Raw genomic sequence first — 27,869 nt, 5'->3', positions numbered from 1 at the left:
GACAATTAAAAAATGTCTTCACTTTTGATTTCTGTAAATGCTATTATGATGTTGTTTGTGAGACCCATAACACGAAAAAGGCGTCTAAGCACAATTCAGAGATTAATTTGAAAACTGACCAACACAAATCAACCATTTCTGTTGACTGGAAGTTTTGCCGTGGCCCCCTTCTCAAGAGGCATCTCACCCTGAGGATGCACCTGCTCCACTTGGAGCCTGATGATGGAGTTTCCCCTTCTCATCAAATTCATTCTTACCTGCAGGGGTATCTCTCATTTTCCTTGCTCCCAGGCACACTGAAGGGCAGAATTAGAGTGCAGGGGCCAGCCAGGGCCTCCCGGGAGACTGGCCCCTAGCGCTCCAGGAGGATAGAGAGTAGCACATGGCTCAGCCTTTGGCACTCAGGTAAGGCACTTCTTAGGAGACTTGGCCTTCCTCATGTCTCCGAGCCCATGTGTCTGGGCGGAGACATAGGGACATAGTCTAATGGAAGCATTAGGTTCATATCTGGTGATGCTGTTGCTTCTCCCTCCAGATCTGGCTGAAGAGGAATCACCGCAGCCCTCATTTTACTGCCATGCTTGTTCCTGCTTTCCTTCCGTGGTCACTGGACTTGTTCCACGGAGCAGCTCTCCCCACCCAGCCTATAGGAAGGCCTGGAAGGTGGTACCTGGGAACTGCAGACTGTGATTTAGCTCACGGGGCTCTGCTGTGGCCCCAGTGCTCCAGATTAAGGCAATTGGCCAGTCATTCCTAGAATGCTTAAATTTATTCATCTTTGAAACAGTACTGAAGGTACTCCTCTTTCCCAGGGAAAGGAAGAGATGCAATGATTATATTGTGTTAAATATTGGTCCACGATCACCAGAAACTTTTCTACTCCTGTAAGATGCTGTGTGGAGGAGCAGCAGGGTATACTTAGAAAGAGTCCTGGACTGGAAGTCAGAAGACTGGGGTTCGAGCCTGAGCTCCATCGCCACCAAGCTATGTGAATCTGGTCAAAGCAGGGACTTCCTGATGCCTCAGTGGTAAAACAAGGTCATGATTCTTGTTTCATTCCCTTCCCAGGAATACAGTGAGAATTGAGTGAGATAAGCTGATGGCTAGGCTTTTAAACTGCAGAGCTGGGTTCCAGACACCCTAGACTACTCCCCCAAAAGGTGGAGGCTGATCTTGTGTTAGGGACTTTGCATATGCTGTTCCCTCTGAAAGGCCCTTCTCTCCTCCTCTTCTACCTAGAAAATACTCACCCTTCAAGACCCAACTTAAATGTCATTCTCCAAGAAGCTTATCCAAAGGAAAACAAAGGATTTCTTCCTCTGTGTTTCTGTATCATTCATTCATTCATTGACAGGGTCTCACTCTGTTTTCCAGGCTGGAGTGCAGTGGTGCGATCTCAGCTTACTGCAACCTCTGCCTCCTGGGCACAAGCAATACTCCTACCTCAGCCTCCAGAGTAGCTGGGACTACAGTCATGTGCCACCATGCTCAGCTAATTTTTTAATTTTCTTTTTTGTGGATATGAGGTCTTATTATGTTACCCAGGCTGGTCTTGAGCTCTGGGCCTCAAGCCTCAGCCTCCCAAAGTTCTGAGATTAAAGGCGTGAGCCACTGCACCCAGCTCTTACCCCTTATAGCACATACCATGTTTTTTTTTTTTTTTTTTTTGAGACGGAGTCTCACTCTGTCACCCAGGCTGGAGTGCAGTGGCCAGATCTCAGCTCACTGCAAGCTCCGCCTCCTGGGTTTACGCCATTCTCCTGCCTCAGCCTCCCGAGTAGCTGGGACTACAGGCGCCCGCCACCTCGCCCGGCTAGTTTTCTGTATTTTTTAGTAGAGACGGGGTTTCACCGTGTCGGCCAGGATGGTCTCGATCTCCTGACCTCGTGATCCACCCATCTCGGCCTCCCAAAGTGCTGGGATTACAGGCTTGAGCCACCGTGCCCGGCCTACCATGTTTTTTAGAGTCAGTGGTTTATGTGTCTGTTTCCCTCATGAGATTGTGAGCTCCCAGAGGCCAGGGTTGTTATATCTTGTTCATCTTTGTGGCCCAAGTGTCTAAAACAGTGTCTGACACATAGTAGGTACTGAAGGATCATATGTTTAACAGATCCAAAGCACTGAGAAACTGTGACATAAACTAACCTCCTATTCAGACCTAACAAACCACAGGCATCGCCATCCACAGAAACCTGAACACGTTCTATTTCCAAGCCCTGGCTCCGTCTTTGGAAGATGGCTGCCACTGCAGAAAAACCAGAACAGAACAGAACACATATGGCCAGCAGCATTATTTTCAGAGTCCAACACCAAAGTGTAACATTGGAGGGGAAAACACCTTCCTGAGGCCACACATAGCCTCAGAGAACCTGAACCAGGACAACAGCTCAGATTTCTCAACTACCAAACTCACACAGTTTTTCCAATAAATCCAATGCATTGAGTGACACAGAAAAAAATTGAGTATGGTTTTAGACCTTAATCAACAGCTTAGGCTAGTAAAGAGGAGAGATGCGGATCAAATCTGGAAGCGATTCAAAGCAGAGAGCAGAAAGCAATACATAAAAGTAGACCACAGAATCAGGATTAGAAAATATTTGGGGCCGGGCGCGGTGGCTCAAGCCTGTAATCCCAGCACTTTGGGAGGCCGAGACGGGCGGATCACGAGGTCAGGAGATCGAGACCATCCTGGCTAACATGGTGAAACCCCGTCTCTACTAAAAAATACAAAAAACTAGCCGGGCGCGGTGGCGGGCGCCTGTAGTCCCAGCTACTCGGAAGGCTGAGGCAGGAGAATGGCGTGAACCCGGGAGGCGGAGCTTGCAGTGAGCAGAGATCCGGCCACTGCACTCCAGCCTGGGCGGCAGAGCGAGACTCCGTCTCAAAAAAAAAAAAAAAAAAAAAAAAGAAAATATTTGGTAGGCTCTAACAGGAGACCCAAACCAACAAGATAAAATGTAACAGGAATAAATACAAAGTCCCATATTTAGGCTAAAAAAATCAACTATATAAAATCAAAGATGGGGAGGTGGAACTGTATGCTTAGAAATGGTTAAGATGGTAGGCTGGGCGCGGTGGCTCATGCCTGTAATCCCAGCACTTTGGGAGGCCAAGGAGGTTCACAAGGTCAGAAGTTTGAGACCAGCCTGACCAACATAGTGAAACCCTGTCTCTACTAAAAATACAAAAATGAGCCAGGAGTGGTGGCATATGCCTGTAATCTCAGCTACTCAGGACGCTGAGGCAGGAGAATCGCTTGAACCTAGGAGGCAGAGGTTGCGGTGAACCAAGATTGTGCCATTGTACTCCAGCCTGGGCAACAGAGCAAGACTCTGTCTCAAAAAAAAAGAAAAGAAAAGAAATGGTGAAGACGGTAAATTTTATGTTATGCATTTTTTACCATGATAGGAAAATATAAAAAAGTAAAACAAAAGTTTTATTAGGGAATTCTATTTTGACAAATAATGTAAACTGGAAATCCGCTTTTCTACTTCATATTGGATAGTCAGCTAAAGTAGTCCAATTGCACAAAGATATGCCCCACTTTTAAGACCATCTGCTACAGTGCGGAACCTGACAAAGACTGCTTTCAGCAATACCAACAACCAACCTCAAACTGGAACCAAGAATAGAAATAATCATAGCTGATACATAAGGCGATTAAAAATTCGTGTGCATATTTTAAGATACTTTACCATCAAAATTGCCGTGAGAATTAAACGAGGGATTCATTTTGTTTTGTGTGATAATGATATTGTGCTTAAGAAGGAAAATGTCTTCATGTTTTAGAGATGCATATTCCCATATTTAGGACTGAAATGTTATAATGTCTGTAATTTAAAAGAAAATATTCCAGTAACGAGAATGGCAAGAATTTGATGGTTGCTGAGAAGGGCCGATGAGTGCATGGGGTTCATCGTATTAGTCTCTCCTTTTGTGTATGTCCAGAATAAAAAGATATTGAAAATAAATGTATAAATAAAATACTTCAGAAAAAGAGGAAGCAAATATGGTGAGATGTTCATTATTAAATCTAGATGATGGGTATGTGGCTGTTCATTAAAGTTTCTTTTCCTTTTTCTGTATGTCTGAAATTTTTCATTTATTTTTTTTTTTATTTTTTTTGAGACGGAGTCTCGCTCTGTCGCCCAGGCTGGAGTGCAGTGGCCAGATCTCAGCTCACTGCAAGCTCCGCCTCCCGGGTTCATGCCATTCTCCTGCCTCAGCCTCCCGAGTAGCTGGGACTACAGGCGCCCACCACCTCGCCCAGCTAGCTTTTTGTATTTTTTAGTAGAGACGGGGTTTCACCCTGTTAGCCAGGATGGTCTCGATCTCCTGACCTCGTGATCCGCCCGTCTCGGCCTCCCAAAGTGCTGGGATTACAAGGCTTGAGCCACCACGCCCGGCCTGAAATTTTTCAAAATAAAAGTTGAAAAGGTTCATTGAGGGAACATTTGAAAGCACCTGGCCCTGTGCCTGGTGCAGTCAGTGCTGAAATAAATGTCAGTGGACTTTTCCTTCCTCCCCATATACTGGCCTGGAAGTGAAGCAGGCTTAGCCTGCAGCTCCAAAGAGCAGAACAATGGTAGAAGCTGTGGGAAAGCAGGCCTCCTCTCAGCATAAGGAAGAACTTTGTAAAAAGTGTACCTGTCTTACAGTGAAACCTGCAGCGTCACAGAGCTCCCATCCTCAGGAATATTCCAGCGGAGGCTGCTTATTTCAGGGCTGTTACAGAAGTGATGTTTGAATTGATGCGGCAATTTGATAGCATCAAAGGGGATCTCAAGTGACCTCCCAAATTCCCTTCATCTGTTAAAGTCTTAGGATTCAATGCATTTGATTGAAACATACCAGGGCTTTTTCTTTCCCTCCCAGAATCTTGTCACTGTCTACAGCATCTGCAAAGAGAGGCACAGGGAAGACCAGAGAACTCTCTTCTGCTTTTCCCTGGGTCCTGTTGGTTCTGCATACAAATAAAAGATTAAGTACTTAGAAGGGAGGGGTGGGGCACAAAGGGCTCACACAGGAAGTGGCAGAATTCCCTATCTGGAGGTCTTGGGAGCAAATAGATGAGATCTGTGCCAAGCAGGAAGGGCCAACAGCTGGGATGTCTCCAGGCCTCTTTTAGTTCTCATGGACTCCCGAGACTCTCTGGGCCAGGAGGCCTCAATGGCAAGAAAGTGGGAGAGGGCATATGCCTAGGCACCCTGGCTCATAAGGCTAGGAGGGACCGCAGAAGACCACCCAGGCCTTTGGGAAGATGTGGTTTTATTATTCACCTTATTTTACAGGTGAGGAAACTGAGCTTGAGCCTGAACAAGGGTAAGTGCTTGCACAAAGTGAAAGAGCTTTTAAAGCATGCAGGTATGCGGGGAATGATCCTCAGGGGGAGGCAAAACAAAACAAAACAAAACATATGTCTCCAGCCCCAATGCACTGTGTTCTTCCATTCTTGGAATCTTTTCTTTTTTTTGAGACAGTGTCTCACTCTGTCATCCAGGCTGGAGTGCAATGGTGTGATCATGGCTCACTGCAGCCTTGACCTCCCAGGCTCAAGCGATCCTCCCACCTCAGCCTTCCCAGTAGCTAGGACCGCAGGTGTGCCACCACAACTGGCTAACTTAAAAAAAAAAAACAAAAAAAACCAAAAAAAACTGTAAAGACAGGGTCTCACTATGTTGTCCAGGCTAACCTGGAACTCCTGAGCTCAAGCAATCCTCCTGCCTCGGCCTCCCAAAGTGCTGGGATGACAGGAATGAGTCACCGTGCAAGGTTCTGGCATCAGTTAAACTCCTCAGACATCTGAGGACTCATCGAAGACCCAACTTAACCCCCCAACACCAGCATATCCCTGCTCCACACAGTGCCCAGGACTGTGCATCTGCACCACACAGCTCCCAGTGAGAAGCCAAGCTGCAGGTGGAGGGATTTGGGTTAAATATGAGAACATTTAGGTCCACAGAATTTGAATTAAGTGATCAAGAGGGTAAAAGGCACCCTAAAATTCTGGGGAGCCCCAGGATTCCAATACAATCTTCTTAGGCCAAGATGGTCATAATACCCAATGAAGTCCTGCAGAGAAAGTCCAAGGATCCTAATGGAGGAGGTGCCCAATGTCAAAAGCAGCCTCTGCCTCCACCTCTCCTCCCTTTGGCATCTGTGGACACCATCTGTGGACACCGTGGACGCCAATCAACAGTGACCTGAGCTCCCTGGCCGAGCCCCTAACACCAGGAGCTGGGCATGGGACCCCTAGGAGGGCCCTGCTTTCCCACCTCTGAGCTGAGCCAACAGCCAACAGCCCAGCCTAGAAGGCTGATTTGCATAGCTTTGGCAGCCCTGGGATGTGAGTTTGCCTGGGGAGCAATTCTCTGGGTGAGGGAGGTGGAAGCCCGAGAACTGTTCAAGCAGGATTTTTCACTTCTGCCTGGTAAACAATGCAGAGAACATTCGGCAATGGGGCCGAGCCTCTCCCATTTCTGATTCTCTCCTCACCAGCTCCACTTTCCAGTATATCCCAGTAAGACTTCCAGTGACACTCCAGGACCACTTGGCACCTTGCTGGCACTTCCTGGGAGAGCAACCATTCAGCTACTGGGACCTTGGAAGCGTTCCTGAGCAGCTAGCCACCAGAGCAAATGGAGAAGCTTCCAGCGTGGTCATTTAAACCAGCCTAGAACAAGTTTCTTCCAGGATGCCCCCACATTGTGCCTACCTTTTTTGGTACTTGAGATTCATCCAAGGAATTGGGAAGTGTGGCCTAATGGTCAGAGTTCTGTCTAGAAAACACAGTAAACTGGGTTCTAGGGTCACTTTGGAGGCTGTTTCATGCTCAACTTTGGCAAGTGGCTTAATCTCTGTAGCCTTCAATTTCCTCTAAACATTATATTAAAACAAAAAGTTGCTGTCTCCATTCCTTCTTAGGAGTGCGGGAATATCCAGGAGGAGCCTCAAAGCAATCCTTGAAGTCACCTGAAGAATAGGACCCAGGAGGCCCTGTGAGGGACTGTGGGAAGAGCACTGGTTTAGGAGTTGGGAGGTCTGAGTCTTATTTCTCCACTAGCTGGAAGTCCTGGGTCAAGCCAGGGTGTGGATAGTAAATGCAAAGGCGCAGTAGGTGTGCAAGCCATGCCCATCACTAATGGATCCTGGCTTTCCCTTTTTCTTCCCTAAACTCAGACATCACTAATGGATCCTGGCTTTCCCTTTTTCTTCCCTAAACTCAGGGCTCACCGACCATTAGAGATGACCAGAATTAGTGCTCCTGAAGACACTCACTTGCTACTCCAAGACTGAATGATCTGTCAGGTTCTCCCCACCCCTGACAGTCTGTGGATTGGGGAGTTTTCATGGTTTAAAGCTCATACCTCTCTACGCAGAGAAGAGTCAACATGACCAACCTCAGGGCTTCCTTGTGATATGGCCTATAGGGCATCCTGATGACTTTCCTTCACATGCACAGTCACGAAACCAAACCCCGAAGCCTGCTCTCCAGGCTGGTCCCACAGATACCAGGAGGCCAGGGCCACACTACAGGGCACAGAGGGGCTCTGCTGCACACACCTTTGCTATAGAGGAGCCCAGCATCCCCCCAGCTTCCCACTGCAATTTTTCATGTCATTTTTTGAGAAAGGGAAGGTTCCTCACCAAGGTCTCCTTGCTCATTAAGAAATACAATCCACATTTCTTCTTGGTCTGAGCTATAGGTGGGGCCCTCTGGGCTTCCCATCCAACAGGAGATCCTTGCCTCAATCCCATCCCCTGTTGGCCACACACTGATGCTGCAGTCATGGAGCCAGGGGCCAAAGTGGCAGCATGGTCCGGGCTAAGCAGAAGGAGCATCCTGAGCAGACGGCATCGGGTTCCAGAAAAAAGTGTCCAGGCACTCAGGCCACTGCTGCAAGGAACGGGGCCAGAAGATCCAAGTTCCCCATCAAAACCTTGACTCATAGTCCCCTGGCCTTGGAAAAATAGTAAAAGTCCAACTTCAAAGGAATTTAAATAAGAGCTCTGTTCTAGTTGCACCCAAAAACACATCTCAGAGAAACGCCCCACCCAGACGCTGTTTTTCTATCAGAGCTGTTTTGTGCTAGAGAGGAACCAGAGACTCCTAGTTCTGGACCCACCATTTACAGGTAAGGAAACTGAGTCCCAGAAAGGACAAGCCATGTGCTAAAGGTCACGCAACCAGCAAATAGCAATGCAGGGACAAAATCTCTGAGCTCCAATGCCCAGACTTGACTCTGTCCATGACAGCCCATGGGGTTCTTTTGACATTGATTCCAGACCAGCACCGCTCCAGCCCTACCCCAGCCTTGCCAGAGGAAGGGGCTCAGAGAGGTTTAAGGTAAGTAAGAGTCCAAGGGGCTCTTTCCTAGTCCTCTCCCCCAGGCCGAGGAAAGTGGGGGTGAGAAGGGGTAGGAAGCGAAAGAGCAGGGGGAGCTACCAGAGGCGCAGGATTCGGTTGGGCGCTGGCTCTCAGGCGGGCACAAAGATGTGCTCAGTGCAGCTCAGAGGGGTGCATGTGGAGTGAGAAAGCTTACACCTAGAGATGCGATCTCACATTTGTAAAACAACTCATACGTTTGAAAACTGCTACAGATACTCTCATTTCATTCATTCCTCACAATGCGTCTTACACATCAGGAAACTGAAGCTGGAAGAGGTTATGTAACTTGCCCAAGGTCATTTGCTCCAGAGCTGGAGAGAAAGAACTCAGATCTCCAAGTTCTGGCCCCAAGGTCCATGTGCTGGCCACCAAAATGCATGGTTCATTTGCACCAAAATGCCTGGTTCAAATGCAGTTGTTCCTTCTTTTGCAGCATACTTTCATGTCCATTTCTTATTTGATCCTCACCCTGCCTGTGAGGTCTGCAGGGCCGTAATTACAGAAATCCTGTGTTACCACTGAATAAAGTGAGGCTCAGTGGGGTCAGGGCTTATCAGAGAGTGGAGAAACCATGTCCTTTCCATGACATGGTGTGATGCTGCCAGGGTCACACTCTCCCCTCCTCTCTGGAGCGGTGTCCCCAGGGCTGGAGTGAAGGGGAAAGGTGCACTCAGAGGCCCTGAGAACAGAGCAAAAACCCTTGTGGAGGAGCCAGTGAGACGCTAGAGCCATGGGACCCCAGGCCAGGGTCACAGAGAGCCCCTGAAAGTGAGAATCGAAGGGTATGGTGACCCCGAGACATGGCAGCAGCAGGTCACCCGGTGCTGGGCCCCTTCTGAGGGAAGGGTGGTAGTGAGAGGGGAAGCTTTGTCCAAGGAAAGAACAAAAGAGCAGAATGGAACAAAACAAAAGCAAAGGACAGAGGACCTGTTTCTGGGGCAGGGAGAGGGTCCTAAGGTAACGTGGGTCTTGAACTCCTGCTGTGACCTTGGGAAAATAATCCCCCTTCTCTGACCCCGGTCTCCTCCCCTATAAAATAGGAAAATAGGACAAGATCAGAGAATTTTCAAACATTTTGGCAGCAGAACACTGTTTTCAAATAATAAGGATTAATTAGTAGCTGACATTTATTGAGCATTTACAACGCACCAAGCTTTGTAGTAAACATTTTATACACATGACAGTATTTAATCCTCACAACTACCCTATGAGTGGGTGTTCTTATTATCCCCATTTTACAGATGAGGAAACTTGAGGCTCAGAATGGTTAATTACTTCGCCTAAGGTTACTGATTAATAAATCACTGAGTAGAGACTCAAACCCACATCTGTCTACCAGCAAAGGCTGTCCGTACTACACCATGGTATCTCCAAAAGAAACCTCATATGAAGTTGCTGCAGAAACTCAAGGGGAAAAAAGGACTTTTAGGTCTTCTGGAACTATAACATCTAGTCTCAGTGAATCTGCCCCATCTCTTAGCACTGGGTCCTGGGAGGAGGAGGTGCTTCCACCAGCTCCCTCCCCTTCTTCCTGCCATGTTCCTACTTCCTAAGAAGCAAAGACAAACTTGAGTTAGGATCAACACGAGGAGCCCACAGTGGGTTAATGTGACAGACGCATCTCCCTGGGTGGCAGAGTGGGCTTCTTGTCGGGTGACAGTCACTGAAGCGTGCTTCCAACTCGAGAGTCCTGGATGTGTGTGGACACAACAGTGTGCTGACCACGAGTGAATCCATAGGCAAGGCTTCCCGGGAAACAGGCCATATTCCTAACTGAGGCTCCCTGGAGTGGCTGGTGGTCACAGCACCCACCATGTGGACACTTTGTCCTCCTGATACTAATAATAGCAAATAGCATTATCATCCGGCAGGCGCTCTTCTAAGTGCTTTACAAATGTTGACTCGTGTAATCCTCACAGCAGCACTGTGAGGTAGAGACTCTCATTACCTCTGTTTTATAAAGGAAGAAACTGAGCAGATAGCCTTTAAGTAACTACCCCAAGGTCAGAGCAGAGGAGCCCTTCTTAACACATGAGAGACACTCAGGGGTGCAGCAATTCACACTGCTCAAAGAGCCTTACAAATACTAACTGATGTGTGAAAGGATTAGAGTGTGTTCACAGATCCCAGTATCTCAGAGCTGGAAGTTGTTTTAGAGACCCTCAGATTCATATCCTTCATCTTATGCACAAACTCGGGCCCAAAGAGGGATGGTAACTCAGGTGAGGTCGCAGATTCGTGATAAAGATGAGTGCAGAATCCATCTGTCCTCACACTTCCTCGGCCAAACAAGAAAGTGCAGGGATTATTCCCCAGTCTCGCTGAGAGACAACCTGAGATGATCAATCCAAGGTCACCAGAGGGAGGAAGGCATGAAATCAGCCCCAGAACTCACTCAGTGGTCCTTCCCATGAACTCAGATGTCCTCAGGACACCGAGGGGCTAAATGGAGCCCAGGCGCAGGAAGGGACAGAGACCCAGCCGGCTCTCCTGTGAGGCAGAAGTTATTACTCCCAGCCCAGCGCAGACTCCTCCAACCACCCCCAGCTCTCCGGGGGCCCGCGGAGATGGGGTGGGAAGGGAGCCAGTCAAGTACACACCTCCCTTTGATAACTTGGAGCCCTGGAGCCGACATTTGCCAGCAGGCTTAACCCCTTTTGTCCATACTTCCCTCCTCAAGAAAACCTTAATCATCCTCATTTGAATTTCAAATGACCTCTCCCCCTCCCCACCCCAACAGGCTTTGAGGCAGGGATATGGAAATTCACCCTGCAGTATGGAAATCATCGCCCTATGCAAATTGGGCGCCGAGACCCCATCGTCATAGCAACCACCCAGTTTCCTCTCCTTTCCACACCTCTCTGGGCTCTGGCTTAGATTTTTGTTCCTTTTTCCAGCCCAAGCAGCTGAAGGGAAGGCAAGCCCCCTACTGGGGCAGGTGGAGTGTCCCCAGCTGAGGTGCCCATTGGGGTCCAGATATGCCAGGCTACTGGCCCACACCTCTCTTACAAACCTGGACTGGGCACACCCAGGCAAGGCCAACCGCTGGTTTTTCTGGCTGGGCTAAGCCAAGGGTGGGCTAGGCTGTGGTGGGGAAGACTGGGGAGAGTCTGGGGGAGACCATGAGGCCCCCAGAGGTGGCAGGTAGGAAAGGAGACACATGGGGGGCTTTGGTGGTGCCAGTGGTAGGAGATGAAAGGCAGTGCGTGGAACCTGTATGTAAAATGCCATGCAAATGAACACCTATTATTTTTTGAGTCAACAACAGCACTGATGCTTTTGGGAGATGCCTGCAGCTGTTTCCCATGCTCCTGGCTTGGCACAAAGGCCTGCCCTCCCTAAGTCTCCCAGGGATCTGCTGTTACCCCAGGAGCGCCCACCAGCAAGCTCACCAGTCCAGGGAGGGCCCAGATGGGCACTTTGAACTCTTGGTGTCTGAAGCCCATAGGAATGAAACCTAGCCACTTATGAGGGTTCTGGTCACACATCCTGCCCTGTCCTGCCAGACCCCCAGGCTCCAATGTGGGAGAACCCCAGAAGCCCCCGCTGGGGTGACCTCATGACGCTTTCCTTTTAAGTACTCTCAGCTTGACTCTGGCCTTCTTCCTCCAAATCAAAGCCTGTGGGGAGTGGGGATGAGAGGAGGGGCTCCTCCCTTTCCACTTTCCACTTCTTCCGCCTCCTAGACAGTCCTAGGGGTGGGTCATCCTGCGCCAGTCCTTCCAGGGGGAAGTGGTCTCCACAGACCCATGACAAATGCTGACCCCAAACTCCAACTTGTCATCTCCTCTGCAACTCCTGTAGTTTCACAAACTTCCTCAAGGACCCAATTCTGCCTTGAAAGAACAAACTGGGCCGGGCGCGGTGGCTCAAGCCTGTAATCCCAGCACTTTGGGAGGCCGAGGCGGGTGGATCACAAGGTCAGGAGATCGAGACTATCCTGGCTAACATGATGAAACCCCGTCTCTACTAAAAATACAAAAACCTAGCCGGGTGCGGTAGCGGGCACCTGTAGTCCCAGCTACTTGGGAGGCTGAGGCGGGAGAATGGCGTGAACCCGGGGGGCGGAGCTTGCAGTGAGCCGAGATCGCGCCACTGCACTCCAGCCTGGGAGACACAGTGAGACTCCGTCTCAAAAAAAAAAAAAAAAAAAAAAAAAAAGAAAGAACAAACTGGACCAGCAAAGAGACTGCCTCTAGGTGCACCCCACACTCTGGGGTCTGAAATGTATGTCTGTTTGTCTATGCGGGTGCTTGGGGGCTGGGTTGGGACAGACTGTAGCTACACATCAGTTGCCTGGGTTCTGGCTGCTCCTCAAGGCCCTAAGACTTGTTCCAATTTGATTGCTCATTTCTTTCTAAATTCTTTTTCCACTTTTTCAGGACACTCAGGTGCTCATTGCCCTATCGTTTCTGGGGGAGGAAGGTGAGCCCAAGGTACAAAAAGGACTTACTCCCAGCTTGGGGCTGGGGGAGTCTGCAATTTTGGGTGCCTCAGTGAAGGGTTGAGGCCCAGAAAGCTGCAGTGGCCTGAGTCTCTGGATGCTGCTCAGTCTTCCAGTCTGCATGGTAGGTGGGTATCATGCTACCCCAACCAGCAAAGGACAGACTGGGACCTCCCTTTCCTGCTGGGTCCCCCATCATCATCCCCCAACATCTCCAGGGAGGGAGTGAGAGGAATGGTAAGGAGGTGATAAGAAGATGCACCAGGGTCAGCTGGAGGGAGTGAGAGGAACGGTGAGGAGGTCATAAGAAGATGCACCAGGGTCAGCTGGAGCATTGCTCACGGAGGCCACAGGAAAGAGACTTTCTAATACACAACACAAACTCCACTAAGGTAGTGCACCGCAAGGCATGAGCCACCGCGCCCGGACAGCTACCATTGTCTTATGTCCTCTGTCCCTGGTTCTCCACGTTGACTCCCAGTCTTCCTACCACCATCTTTAGGTAGAAAGTCCCCGCAGCGACCAAAGCTGGTCTGTGTACTGTGGAGGTCCAGGACCAGATATAGACAAACAGTGATTATAAGAAGTTAGAAATGTTGGCTGGGTGCAGTGGCTCACACCTGTAATCCTAGCACTTTGGGAGGCTAAGGTGGGTGGATCACCCAAGGTCAGGAGTTCGAGACCAGCCTGGCCAACATGGTGAAACTCTATCTCCACTAAAAATGCAAAAATTAGCCAGGCATGGTGGCACATGCCTGTAGTCCCAGCTACATGGGTGGCTAAGGCAGGAGAATTGCTTGAGCCCAGGAGGTGGAGGTTGCAGTGAGCCAAGATCGTGCCACTGCACTCCAGCCTGGGTGACAGAGCGAGACTCCATCTTAAAAAAAAAAAAAAAAAATTAGAAACGTTAATAGCACATCCAAGCACTCCATCAGTGGGCCTCCAGCTGAACTGTGTGTGAGCCCATTGCGTGCTGTTGAGTACGCATGGTAAGTGCCAGCTGCATGCTGTCGGGCACAGCACAGTAAGTCTAGATATGTGTCTGTGACAGGCTGGAAATATAAACACTGGTCCTCCTCCCAGACTCTTTGAGAAGCAGTGCTCTGAGGAATGACTACACATAAGCTAAGGGAACTCTGGGTGGTAAAAGATGGCTCATAGATGCCTCCCGCACCAGGCTCCCTCTCCTTTTTCCCCTTTTACGTTGGACAGAAAAGGAGTCCATGTTCTACTGGGGGCTGCAAAGGTGGCAACAGGGGTCAAGGGGTGACCATTTCCTTAAGGAGATCTCCAAGAGGAAGAGGGACTGGTGCCGGGCAGGGCTAGCTCAGCTCCTCATGGCTCATCTGAACCATACAATCCTGCCCCCTCTGCTTACCCTAGTCCTGGGTGTTGGCTGGGGAATCTATGGATGAGAAAATGTCTATAGTTGTAAGTCATGGTACAGATGTGAGTTGCTGCTGTGGCTGTTTTATTGGATAAAGTTCTGTGAGTGCTGGAGGCAGAGAAGCAACTCCTGGCACCACAGGCTCTTCTCCTGCTATCTCTGGCACATGGAGCCACAGTCTAAGGCTGAATGGTGAATCAGTACCTACTAATTTCCCTGTCACAGAAAGGAGAAACAAGGTGGGGTGGGAGCCACTCTGAGAAGGGCAGAACAAGGCCGGGTGCGGAGGCTCATTCCTGTAATCCCAGCACTTTGGGAGGCCGATGCGGGTGGATCACTTGAGGTTAGGAGTTTGAGACCAGCCTGGCCAACGTGGTGAAACCCCATCTCTACTAAAAATACAAAAACTAGCCAGGTGTAATGGTGGGCGCCTGTAATCCCAGCTACTGAGGAGGCTGAGGCAGGAGAATCACTTAAACCTGGGAGGCGGAGGTTGCAGTGAGCCGAGATTGTGCCATTGTACTCCAGCCTGGGCAACAAAGCAAGACTCCATCTCAAAATAAATAAATAAATAAATAAATAAGGCAGAACAAGAGGTATGGGCTTATGCAGCAGCATGAGGGTCTTAGGTGAGAGATAAGAAAGGACTTCCAGGCACTGAGGATGGCATCCTGTAGGAATAGGCAGCCAAGGCCAGGCGCAGTGGCTCACGCCTGTAATCCCAGCACTTTGGGAGGCCAAGGAGGATGGATCACGAGGTCAGGAGTTCAAGACCAGCCTGGCCAAAATGAGGAAACCCTGTCTCTACTAAAAATACAAAAAATTAGCTGGGAGTGTGGCACACACCTATAATCTCAGCTACTCGGGAGGCTGAGGCAAGAGAATTGCTTGAACCCGGGAGGCAGAGGTTGCAGTGAGCTGAGATCATGCCACTGTACTCCAGCCTGGGCAACAGAGCAAGACTCTGTCAAAAAAAAAAAAAAAAAGAAAGAAAAAAGAAAAGGCAGCCAAGAGAAAATGTGAGATTGGTTGTCTTAGAGATATAAAATAGACAAAAAATAAGTCTCTAAGAAAGTAGCTTCTCTCATTTTCAAGGGATGGGTTTGAAATATCTCCAAAAGAAGAGAGAGACATGGACAAGATGTCCTCTCAGGAATTCAAAGCAGGAATATCAGGACCCCCTCAATGTCTGGGGGGCTATGGTTTCATTCCTCTCTTCCAGAGAGGTGAGGGATGGAGCCAGTACAGACAGAGGTGCAGACCCTAGAGGCCACTTAGCCCACCGCTTCATTTTATTCCTGCACTACCCATCTCCTTCTATTACGATGAGGAAATTCAAGTCCTGGGCACAAGTGCATGCAGGACTTAATGATGGACTTTGAAAATTATACACCATCACACAAATACAGTTCAGACTTGCTCTGTCATTTAATCATAAAAAGGGAGGGAGTGTGTGTGTGTGTGTGCGCGCGCACGCGTGCACACATGCTCACACATGTGCTTCATCTAGAGATGATTGTCAGCTGGACATGGTGGCTCACACATGTAATCTCAGAATTTTGGGAGGCCATGGTGGGAGGATTGCTTCAGGCCAGGAGTTCGAGACCAGCTTGGGCAACATAGCAAGATCTCGGCTCTACAAAGAGATAATTTTAAAAAATTAGGCATAGTGGTGCACACCTGTAGTCCCAGTTACTCCAGAGGCTGAGACAGGAGGATCACTTGAGCATAGGAGTTCAAGGTTGTGGGGAGCTGTGATCACTCTACCATACTCTAGTGCAGGTGACAGAGTGAGACCCTGTCTTTTTTTTTTTTTTTTTTTTTTTGAAACGGAGTTTTGCTCTGTCTCCCAGGCTGGAGTGCAGTGGCGCGATCTCGGCCTCACTGCAACTTCTGCCTCTTGGGTTCAAGCAATTCTCCTGCCTCAGTCCCCTGAGTAGTTGGGATTTCAGGTGCCCACCACCACATCCAGCTAATTTTTTGTATTTTTAGTGGAGACAGGGTTTCACCATCTTGGCCAGGCTGATCTTGAAGTCCTGACCTCATGATCCACCCGCCTCGGCCTCCCAAAATGCTGGGATTACAGGTGTGAGCCACTGCGCCTGGCCGAGACCCTGTCCTGAAGGAATAAAATAAATAAAAATGGTTGTCAAGTACTTCCTAGATTTCTCCTGTCCTCTCTGCCATTTTAAGAATAGTTTTATTAATATTTGGACTGAAAAATCATGCTCACCCCTAAAAGTCTTCTGCCCATTCCTACCTGGAACCTCACCTCTCAGTTGCCATTTCCAGCTTGTTCTCTTGGGGAGGCAGCAGGGTCTCATTCTTTCTTTAGGACCTTATGAGAATCACTACCCTCCTGTGTTTCAGTTGTGCTTCCCTCTAAAATCATGTCCGTGCCTTCTGAAAGCCATGCGGAAAATCGCCAGGGTTAGGTGGGGAGACTTTCTGCAAAGGGTCCCCAGAGAGCTGACTCGCCTCTGAGGTCCTGCTGCAGGGTGGGGCTGACGTTAGTCATTCCTCCTCCTAGACAAGACAGTGGAGGCCAGGGAGGAAGGGCAACAGGAAGGGCTGACAAAGCCCAGTCCCCTCCCTCATCTCCAGCTTCCCCCTTTCCCCCTTGGGCTTCCTCTTGGAGTCTTTCCTTCACAGATCTCTAAGCAGAGCAAAGGTGCCAAGGCATTTGCTCTATAGTCATCTGGGTTTGAAGCCCCACCCCCTACCCCTGGCCCTACCCCTGCCAAATGACAACTGAGCCTAAGGGATATGGGGGTAGGGAGTTGGGAGGGGGTGGGAACTGCGGCTCCTTGGACTAGATTAGTCTATCTGTGGGGAACTTGGCTCCCCTCTGGCCCCTTTGTGCCATCCTCCATAATTTTGCTACCATTGTCTTGTCTTTTTTTTTTTTTTTTTTTTTTTTTGAGACCAACTCTCGCTCTGTCGCCCAGGCTGGAGTGCAGCAGTGCCATCTTGGCTCACTGCAACCTCCACCTCCTGCATTCAAGTGATTCTCCTGCCTCAGCCTCCCGAGTAGCTTGGATTACAGGCACGTACCATCACACCTGGCTAATTTGTGTATTTTTAGTAGAGATGGGATTTCACCATGTTGACCAGGCTGATCTTGAACTCCTGACCTCAAGTGATGAGCCACCGTGCCCGGACAGTTACCATTGTCTTATGTCCTCTGTCCCTGGTTCTCCACATTGACTCCCAGTCTTCCTACCACCATTTTTAGGTAGAAAGTCACTAGAAAGACTCAGGCTTAGTTCTGTCATTCTCTAGGTATGGGAGCTTGGGAAAAGTAGCTAAGGTTCTTTCTCATCACCAGCCTTCATTTCTCCATCTGTGAAGTGGGCTAATAGTACTTACTCTCATAGAGTTGTTGTAAAGGCCAAATGCATGAAGTATTTGAGAACACCCTTACAGACATATGTTGTCACTGTTATCCAGGCAGTCATGAATTCCTGCACTAGAAGGACAACTCCTTGAGGACAGGGGTGCTCTTCATCTGAGCCCAGGATCTGCCACCAAGTCATCCTCCAAAGATGTCGGTTATACAACTACAAGCTAAGTCAGAGAAGAGGATCAGAGCCCAAACAGAGAAGACAGCTGTGGCTGTCAGAGGAGAAAAGACTGAAAGGGAAGCTGGAAAGAAAGGAATGGGGAGAAACCAGAAAAAAGGATGGAGAGAGAGAGAGCTCAGAGCTGAGGAAACCTGCACAAAAATGCAAGATCTGGAAACCAATGGAAAGAATTGTGAAAAGCAGAACTGTGCATACATCCTTTAAAATTCAGCCCTTAGAGATTATCTAGTCCAAACCCCGACTCTGTGGGGAGGAAAATAAAGGTCCATGTGGGGAAACGCTTGCCAAGATAATATGTAGGGAGCTAATGGCAGACCCAGGATAAGAGTCTGGTAGAGTCAGACAAGGCCAAGTTTGATTTCCGGCTATAAGCTGTGTGATATTTGGTAAGTTAGTTTCTCACTCTGAGCTACGGTTTCCTCGTCAATGAAAATGGGGTTAATCATGTCTCTATCTCATAGCCTTATTGTAAGAATTAAATGAGATGCTGTAAATAAAGTTGCCTACATGTGCCTGCTGTGGGAGGAGGCTCTGTGAATGTTATGGTCTCCCTCCTTCTTCCTGACCCTCTGTTCTTTCCTCCTTTGTGATTGAGGCAATGATGTGACCAGCATGGTCAAAAGTCACAGGGTTAGCCACATCTGTACTTGGGGGTTGTCAGTTACAGACCTGGGGGTTTTTGAAATGTGGGTAAGGCTATATTCTCATCAACCACCTAATTGAGAACAGAAAAAAATTGTTGTCAGCCTCAAGAGTAGAGAAAAGTCCCAGCGCGGTGGCTCATGCCTGTAGTCCCAGCTACTTGGGAGGCAGAGGCAGGAGAATCCCTTGAGCCAGGAGTTCGAGGCTGCAGTGGCCATGACTGTACCACTGCACTCTAGCCTGGGCGACAGAGGGAGAATCTGTCTCAAACAAAGAAGTGGAGGAAAAGTAACAACATTTAAGGAGGCAATAGGTAGGAAGGACAAAAAAGCTGATAGTTCAGAAATCTAGAAAGAGGAAAGAGTGCCGAACAGGGGCTCTGAGCTTTGGCTGGTCCCTTGTGCTGCTGCAAAGACATTCTGAGCTCTCGGGCAGCTTATTCTTCATCTATGCCTCGGCTTCCTCACAGGCCAAAGAAAGGAAAAGATGTGCCACCCGGCCAGGTCTCCACCAGCCAGGAGGTCTGTGTCTGGCCCTGAGAATGCTCTCCTGGGCATTCCTGACCCGTGCAGATGGGGAAATTTACCTCCCTTTCCCAGTTCCTACCCCCAGTACCCCTTGGGGATTTCACACAGCAAAGGGGGTGCTTTCAGGGAGCCGGGGCTTTCTAACTCACCTTTGTTTATAGTTCCTTTAAAACCCAGAGACAAACCACCCCTTAATTCATGCACTACTAAGAAGGTGAATCTGCCTTTTAAAATCCAAAGGAAGCCATTAAACCAGGTTGGTAACCATTGTGACTCATAATAAGCTTTCTTCTGTAAAAAAATGAGTCAGAACGACTTTCCAGGAAGTTTGGTTACTTTAATTAGCCACCTCTTTCTTCTTGCCCTTAAATACATGCAGTAATTTGAAGATCACCTAAGTATTGATGCTACCAGCCAGGAGCCCTGAAGTGAAAGATCTACTGGTGGTGGTAAAGTTCCAGACATCACGGGCTCCTTGGAGCTGAACAGGCACCTGTGCAGAATCCTTTCCTAAATGGTGAAGGGAGCAAACCAACCTTCCGGGCTGACTCACTGGCCTGAGTAAAGCGGGGAATGAGCCAGAAGTACTCAGCAGCGAAGCCCATCTGTATATTCCAGAATCTTAATGACGGTCACAGCTGCCATGTGCCAAGCACTGTTCTAAGGAATTGAGACACCATCTCAAATAACTCTCAACCCACTCTCTAAGTTGGGCATTAATTTTCCCCCTTTACAAAAAGGACAAGGATAAATTTTCAGGTCATGCAGCCAGTAAGCAGTGGAGCTGCAAATTTTATCCCAGGTCTGTTTGATTCTAGATCCATACTCTTCAAAGGTCATCCGTTCCTACCTCTTAGGGAGGCAAAGTGGCTGGTCTAAGGTCATGTATTGAATTGGCGGTATCCCTGGATAAGAGACAGATTCTGAAGGTCTTAGCCGATGTCTGGATTCTTTCTCTCTTAACCTACTTTATATATAGCTCCCAGATAGGAAGTCAGAATTTGCTCAGATTGACCGTAACACACTAACCCTCCTAAGCCCCAACAGGATCTGAACTCCCTGCCTTTCCTGGCTCCTCTTTCAGGGCTCTGTGTGGCTCATTCTCACTCCTAACACTATGGCCCTGACTTGGTCACAGTAACAGAACACCAGTGCAAGTTGGTTAGGTGTGGTCTTCTTCCCATGTGGACACTCCCTTAGCTGTGTCCCCACACACCTGGGCAATGGGTCCCAGGTAAACAGAGTTGGCTCCAGTCAGCCTGCTTCCAGAAAAGGGCAATCCAGCTTCTCTGGATCACGGCTCCTGGGCTGATTTTTCTCTAGGGAAGGGTGTCAGTGTGGGTACTGTGTCTATCACTCTGTAGCTGAACTAAGTTTAAAGTCTTGCTCAGGTATTTGAGATAAAAGGGAATCTTCTTCTCAACTGGGAAGAACAGGTGCCCCTCTCCACAGACCCTTAGTAAAAGATACTCTGCTAAATAATCAATTGAAACATAAGTGTGACCGGCCCACATTCTCCTTGGTCTAGCTGCCTCTGTACATATGCACAGCAAACTAGAAAGATTGTAGTTTGATGTGTATTGCTACCTGTGCAAGGAAACACTGTTTCAGTATTAAACTGGGAAGCAGAAAAGTTTATGGCAAATGCATACTGTGGATGCCCTCCCCACCAAGATCCCCAATTATCTTGTCCCTGACAAGAATCTCATAGCTTCAAGAATGGAACTAGACTGCTCTAAAAGATTTGAAAAAGATTTTAGCTCTGGGGGACATTGATTCTCTTCCACTTCTAATTTCTATGTCTCTAATGATCCAGATGAAAGACTAATTGAGGTCTGGTTGGAATGCTATTAAAGTTATTTGGTGGTGTTACAATTTATACTCATCTTTAAGTTCTTTTTAATTATATGGAGCTTTCAAAGCAAGGCTTGGACTATGGAGGTAAAAATAGAGAGCTATGAAACTTTCTTTTTTAATTCTTCTTCGTTCCTCTCACCCTTTTTTGACATGGTCCAGCCTCAAACTCCTAGGCTCAAGGAATCCTCTCACCTTGGCCTGCTGACTAGCTGGGACTACTGACATCCTTTCTCTTCTTTACAAAGCAAAGTCATCTCCAGGCACCAAGTCTTCCTCTCTGAGCCTATTTGCCACCCACATGCACATTATTTGGAAGAGAAACATTTGTACACAGGCCTCTTTGGTTAGTGCCTTAAGGAGCACTATCGAGGTATCTGGGGCTAAAAGGCCCTGGTTCCCATCTAAGAAAGACAAGTTCTGCCTCTGCCAGTCACAGCAGTTGGGAACACAGCTGCTCCCGCACCTTTTTGGTTTTGTTCTGTTTTAAAGTATCTGGTCTCTTCCTAGCCTAGTTCCAGAGGTTTTGTTCCACTGAGGACCAATATCTACTGTTCAAAGGCTCCAGAATCATATCCCATGTCCTCAGGGAATTCACTTAGTTCCTAAGACCTAGCTTTAGGGTCTGGTTGGCTGAAAGACCAAGCGAGAAGAGATACCAGTTGTTCAACAATTCCCAACAACTCTCTTCCCCCCACCCCCTGCATTCCTGCTCCATCCCCTAGAAGAGAAGACCCTTACCTGGCTCCACCTGGCTGAGAGTGTTGCCAGCATCCGTGGAATCAGCTACATCCCCACTCATCTTGATATCTGCAGGGAAAACACAACTGATTTTAATAACAGGTCACAATTTTTCTTGCTATGACATATGTGGCTTTAACTAAATAGCAAAGATGAATGTGTAATTACAACAACCATCAGACTTTCAAATTCCTGATTCCCGAACATACAACCATTAGAATATTCATAAGCTTGGGGGCACGGATCCCCTCGGATCCCCTCCTCCCATGCTCGCCTCCTCTCCTTTCCTTTCTCTTCCCCTTTCCCCGGTGCCACTGCAGGGTCTCTCACCTTTTGCATCATTCATGGCCACTTGCTTCTATCACCAGGACTCAGTTGGTAAAAATTTAACAAGGGGGTGGAGGGGACACTTCCCATTTCCAACACTCGTTTCCTTTGGGATCTGAGGAATTTATTTTATTTTTAAATAGTGAAAGAATTATCCCTCCCCGCCTGCCTCCCCAGCTGTTTCCCTTAATAACCGCATCCTGGAAGGTAAGAGTGCCCTTAAACCAAGGTTCGCCCTTCTCACCTTTCTTCCCAGGTCCTGCCTGGGTTCTCTGGTCTCAGAGGTCAGCCCACTGTCTGGGGATCAAGCCCTAGCTCCTGTGCTGTTCTCCTTGGAGACCCTGTCCTTTGGGGATCCTTACCTTCTCTCCTATTCCTTCAACTGGCTCAGTGAGAAAGGGATGGCAGCGGGTCAGTGCCCCACAGAAAGAGAATACCTACACCAAGCCCCTGGCTCAGTCCCTGAGTCCTGCTGGTCCAGCATCTCTGCCCTGCTTCATTTCAATAAATTAAACATTTACCCTTAACAGACAGCTGCCACCACCTATGTGGGAGGCCCCTAAGTCTCCTCTTGGGGTTAGCAGGGGGAAGAAAAGAGGCAACTTTGAACCAACTCACTCTCTCTCTGCTCCTCTCCTTATTAAACCACCCAAAGACTGAAGCCTTAAAGACAGAAGAATATTTTATTCAAATCATGTTGACCCCCGCCCTCCCCCTTCTCTGGGGCAGCACTTTAACTCTTTCGAACCAGATAAAGTCTTGGTGAGCCAATTTGCATACTTGGCTCCTCAGCCAATCCCAGTCAAGCAGGCAGTCTTAATTTGCATCAGGTAATCAGGCAGTTGGCAGTCTGGCTGCCCAGGTCTGGAGATGATCAGGATGAGGAAAAAGGGTAGACCTGTGCCCCAGGGAAAGAGGGGAGAAAACCTACTTTTTCTTTTTTGTGTGTGTGAGGAATAATGTGTGTGGCTCCGGCCGAGGTGTACACCACCTCCGGAGTGTGGCAGTTTCAATGCCAAAACAAGCCAGAGATGGGGGATCCAAAGATTTAGAGCCTAGAATACCCCAGAAGTAGGGGAGAAAGTAAGGAGTCACTGTGGTTTAAGGAATTTTTCAAGACCAGCCAAATTGAGGGAAGACTCCAAGGTAAACACTCAGAGCTCCATGGAACCCTCCCCAGACAATCTACACTGCACTCTGTGGTCAGTCACAGAGCTCTAAGGAAGACCTGCCACCTTACCCCACCCCGCCACCTCCTAGTGCATGGCGTTTAGGGAGGCATTTCTTGAGCCTCACCTCGATCCGCCCTGCTGCAGTCTCAAACTCTCTGTATAGTTTGCCACGCATGAATATGCAGAATAACTACTGTGGACCACCCAGACGTTTGCAAAGGGCTTCTGCTGCCACTGGCCTTCTGTTCCAATGGAGAAATGGGCTCCCCTGTCCCACCCATTAAGTACTATCCACCTGGAGCTGGGCATTGCCTAACGCAGATCTGCTCAGCTCATACTTCACCGTGAGGGTTCTTCAACAGTGCTGAGAAGTGGCCCTGAGTCAGAGACTGCTGGAAAGGTGCAGAGGAAGTTCCCCCGACTGGTGGTTTCAATTTGCTTCATCAGCACCAGGATTCAGGGTATGGGATTTGGCATCAGACAAACCTGGATTAATCTCAGTGCTATCACTAACTAGCTGGGGGACCCTAGCCACATATTCGAATGTGAATTTTCTCACCTGAAAATGAGAATACACACTTCCCAGGGTTTTTGTGAGGATTAAATGAAATACTGAATGAAAACTGCCAGGGAAAGAGTTCAGGCACAAAGTAAGCACCTAACAAATGAACTAATTAAACAGACATGTAGGCTTAGGTGCTAGTCCCCTTCCCTTCCTGCCTTCTTCTCATGCCCCTCCATTAATCCCTTGCCCCATTACAAGGAATAGCTTTGGTTTTCTGTCTCAGCCACCATTGTAATTTGTCCTTTATCTGGGAAACCATTAGGATTCTCCAAATTGTAACTTCATAGAAAAAGTGTTCATGAGGATAGGAAAAAGTTAAGAGGCAGTGATGCTGGGAGGATGACCAGAGTCTCTGAATCAACTGATTTCAAACTCCTGACATTTAAGAAGGTAATTCTTTAGCTAAACTGTAATCTTATGCCTAGAACCCAAATTCTCCTCCAACACCCATTCTCCACATCACCTTCATCAAATACACACAGAAGCTCTCATTCATGCTTTAAGTTAGCCTAAACTTTAGTCTTAATCATGCCTAAAAAATAACTTTTAAAGGCATCAACCCCCTCCCCTCCTCATCTGCCATGATGTCTACTCATCTGATGTATTCATTATGGGAGCAACAAGGTGGCACTTCAGGATTGGAGGGGCAGGGTGAGATGACCTGTCAAGCCTCTTCTTGAGTCCCATAGGATGCTAAGACACTGAGAACCTGTTCCTGTTGGGTAGGAGGCTCAGGCTGATGGGTGGGACGAGCTTTTGGGTCTCAGCCTAAAAATGGGCCAACACCGAAACTCCCTGAGACGCTGTAACCCTTCACCTGTCGGACAGCACTTGCCAGTGGTGAGTGAGAGAGGTGTGGGGTGGGGCCAGGCTCCTCTGTGTTATCTCAGCCAGAGACTGAGTAGGCTCCTTGCCATCACTCCCTTCCCTGGGGAGGCTCAGCTGCTCTGTGTAAGAGCCCAGACATCAGCTGCAGACCCTCACCTGCCCCACTCAGCACCATCACACCCTGAAGTTAGTCTTGGCTTGTCCAGGAGCGGCCCCTCCTGTGAACCCCGGGAGGAAAGCTCGAGAGGCAGCGTTCCCCCCAGGCTGCAGGCTGAGGGTCCTGGACCTCCTGGGACCAGGCTACTCTGGGAAAGCAGAAGCCACCTCTCTCCTAGCATCCATCTTCATGTTCTTAGAAGGACGGGAGCTCCCTCTGGCTCCTCCCTCACATACCTGCTGATGGTGGCGCTTCCACCGGGAGACTTCAAAGGACCCACCAGCCCCACTTCTGAGCCAGCCAAGGCTCCAACTCTCCACCAGAGGAGACTTCTCTCACTTCTTCTCAGTCCCACCATCAGGCCTTCCAACCCAAATGCTATTCCTGAGCTCCAACTGGCACCCATCTGTGAGACTCAGCCCCTCTTTCCCAACCTTGGTGGGGAACAGCTCACAGTGAGGAGAAAGGCAGAGAAAGAGACACCTGGGGCAAAGCAGGTGTGCCCCCGCCAGCTGGCTTCCCACTGTTTTCCTTTGTCTCTTATCTGCCTCCCTAGCTGGCCGCCTCTGGCCTACTTCTCTGCCTGTTTTTAGTCAGGGAGCAGGGAGCCCTTCCTTGCCTCAGAGCCCCTGTGTCTTGTGACCTTCTGCCTGCTCAGGTCTTTGTGCTTCCAGGTGAGAGATGTTCTATAAAGTACAAGGTGCGAAGGCTCCAGACAAACCTGAATCATGGCTCGTACCCAGGTTATCAGAGCAAGACAATGGGGTTGACTTGGCTGGCCCCAGTGCGAGTGGAGCCTTTAGAGTGGGGGACCTGGGAGCAAGCCTATGCTCTAGTTTGTGTGCTCCTGTTCCTCCTCCTTCCCCCATCCAAACTCCTCCAGTAAATCAATTAAGGAGGAGACCCCAAGGGCCCAGCCCCGGGAATTCACAGGGGAAGCGCTGGGAATCAAGGTCAGTAGGATATAGGATTACTGTGGCGGGGGAAAACGGGACTCAAAAGAGACCACATTTCCCAAAGAGGATCTTGGACTAAGGGACCCTAGAGAGGGACCCATAATGAGATATTCCATAGATGGAAGAGTGATCCTCCTTCACAGACCCCACAGCAGGGTGCGCACTGCAAGACCCTACAAAGAAGATCTTGAACCATAAAGGCCACCAGGAGGACCCAGCAAAGTGAGCTGTCCAATAGAGACCCAGTCAGAGAGAGGGGACAGAAAGTCCCAAACTCAGAGACCTCTGGAGGTGCCACTGAAGGGGAACCCTCAGACACTACAGAGGGGCCAAGACCCGGAAACTGCACAGGGAGGCCAGGTAGCCCTGAGCGGGGAGTGGGCTGGGGAGGGAACAGGCAAATGGAGAGAGATGAATTGGGGAATCTACCCCAGTTCTGTGGACACCCTGCCTTGAGGAGTCGCCGCACCTGGGGTTGAGCTCAGTCCCCCCATGTGTTGGGAATCCCTGCTCACAGGGACAGGGTGGAGAAGGTGTCTGGGCTTCTGAGAAGCATCAGCCAGGAGCTCACCCCCGGGAAGGCATAGGGGGCTTGGCCCTCTCTCCACCTCATCCTCTGGTGCTCTCTGCTCTCTGCTATATCCTCTGAGGCCCTGGGCTGCCTCCCTGCTGGGTCCCAACTGTCCCACCCCACCCCCCACTTCTGCAGAATGGGAGCCTCCAGTAGACAAGGAGGTGGAAAACCCCCAGGAAGTCTGTGATCTTGATGCTAAAAAACCTCCCATCCACTGCTAAGCCCACCTTTCTGAAGAGCCTTGCTCCCATTCAAACCCTGGCCTTCTCTGCGGGAAGTGAAGGGGAGAGCACCTACCCGGGACCTGCCCAAGGTATGCCCAGTTTAGAAACAGATTTTCCTCAGACTCTGGATGACACCCAGTTGGATGGTTTCTTCCGCCTCACCTAGCCCTTCTGGCACGTCCTGGGGAGCCACTCAGCGCCAACATCTCACTGCCAGCCTGCCTCTCACTCAGCCCTGCCAGGAAACAGCATCTGGGGAACTGGGCACTCAAGGTTCCTCCCTCCAGGCACTCACTGATGCTTATTTTCAGGCTAGGGAGGCCTCAGACCTGCTCTGCTTCTTGGGGTGGGTCTGGAGAATTGCCTCCTCCCTACTCTGCCAGAAAGAAGACCAGGTAACAATATTTCCATCAACAGCCCCCAAATCCTAAAGAAAGATCACTGGGTCCTGTCCACTTTGACAGTAAGTTGCTAGGTTAGAAATGGCCGGGTCAGGTACTGCTTTCTTCACCTGTTCTTTGCTCAGGCCCTGTGACCTCCAGAAGGCCCACCCTAACTCCAAGTCCCAAGCCAAGCCCAACCTGGCTGCCTGGCAGCTCCTGCCTTAGCCCAGCTGTGGAAGGAGGAACAGCAAGGTGAATGGAGCGGCTGGGTTCACTCCATGCCCACCTCTCATTCATTCATGCAGGGAAGCCTGACTCCCAGCAAAGTATTTGCATCTCCTAGATTTCCACCCCTTAGGGAAGGAAGGCATGGGACATGGAACCTAGAGGATGTGTCTGTCACCATCCCCTCTCAAACACATGGGGTATGGCCCCTGCCCCAGGGGCACCTCTGTAATTGCCCTACCTCACCCACTTCTCCTAAGCCCCCCAACCACATAAATGTCCGCTTTGCCTCAATTTCACACATATGCCCGGACACCAGCACCCGGCATGTGGACATACACATTTCCCTCACTTATGCACTCCCAGGTCCACACCCCTGACTGAGTGAACCACCCATCCCTGCAACCTCCTGAGACTATGACAGTTCAGCACACCGACGTCCCACACAACTGCCACTCCCCAGACCGGGGGCTTCGAAGCCCTCCCGCCCTCCACCAGCCCCCACCCTTTTTCTTTTCCAGGGTTTCTTATCCCAGATCCCCTCCCTTTAGTCCGCAAACACTGACCGGCGCCCACCCCAGGACAACCCGCTATCCACACCGCCCTCTCCTGGCCGCTGGGAAACAAGCCCCCCTCCCCGACCAGAACGCTGTCCCTCTCCTTCACCCCTGCCCACACGCAGTGACACCTGTCAGAGCTCATTCCCTCCGCCCCTCACCTGTGTGCATGGACTCCAGATTCACCATCCTGCCCCAGGCGGGGCCAAAGCCAGCGCCCCCCCAGGTCCCTCGCGACTGCCCCAGCCGGGCCCCCTGCGAAGCCAGGGTCTCCTTCCTCCAGCCCCCGGCCGCCGCCACCGCGGGAGCCGCTGCCGGAGCCGTCGCCGCCAC

At 49.7% G+C, this 27,869-nt stretch overlaps 1 protein-coding gene across 4 annotated transcripts in view; it reads right to left on the bottom strand.

Moving 5' to 3' along the window:
- The window catches only part of POU2F3 (POU class 2 homeobox 3), an 82,817-nt gene extending 54,948 nt beyond the window's left edge, over positions 1-27,869 (bottom strand). Inside the window, exons 1-3 of one of the 4 annotated variants that reach the window (XM_025357085.1) lie at positions 27,698-27,810; positions 21,569-21,637; positions 4,852-4,898 (exon numbers count right to left, since the gene is read on the bottom strand). Coding sequence is in view for 1 of the 4 variants with exons in the window: in XM_025357082.1 (XP_025212867.1) it covers positions 21,569-21,637; positions 27,698-27,725 (97 nt within the window). In the remaining 3 variants the exon portion in view is untranslated. Of the gene's footprint in view, positions 1-4,851; positions 4,899-21,568; positions 21,638-27,697 lie in introns of all 4 variants that reach the window. The other 3 variants (XM_025357082.1, XM_025357084.1, XM_025357083.1) reach the window with 3 other exon arrangements.

This window comes from Theropithecus gelada, chromosome 14 (assembly GCF_003255815.1).
Source record: "Theropithecus gelada isolate Dixy chromosome 14, Tgel_1.0, whole genome shotgun sequence".
Taxonomy (NCBI): Eukaryota; Metazoa; Chordata; class Mammalia; order Primates; family Cercopithecidae; genus Theropithecus; species Theropithecus gelada.
Note: the sequence above shows the minus strand (reverse complement) of the source record. Positions and strands in the feature narration are given on the sequence as shown.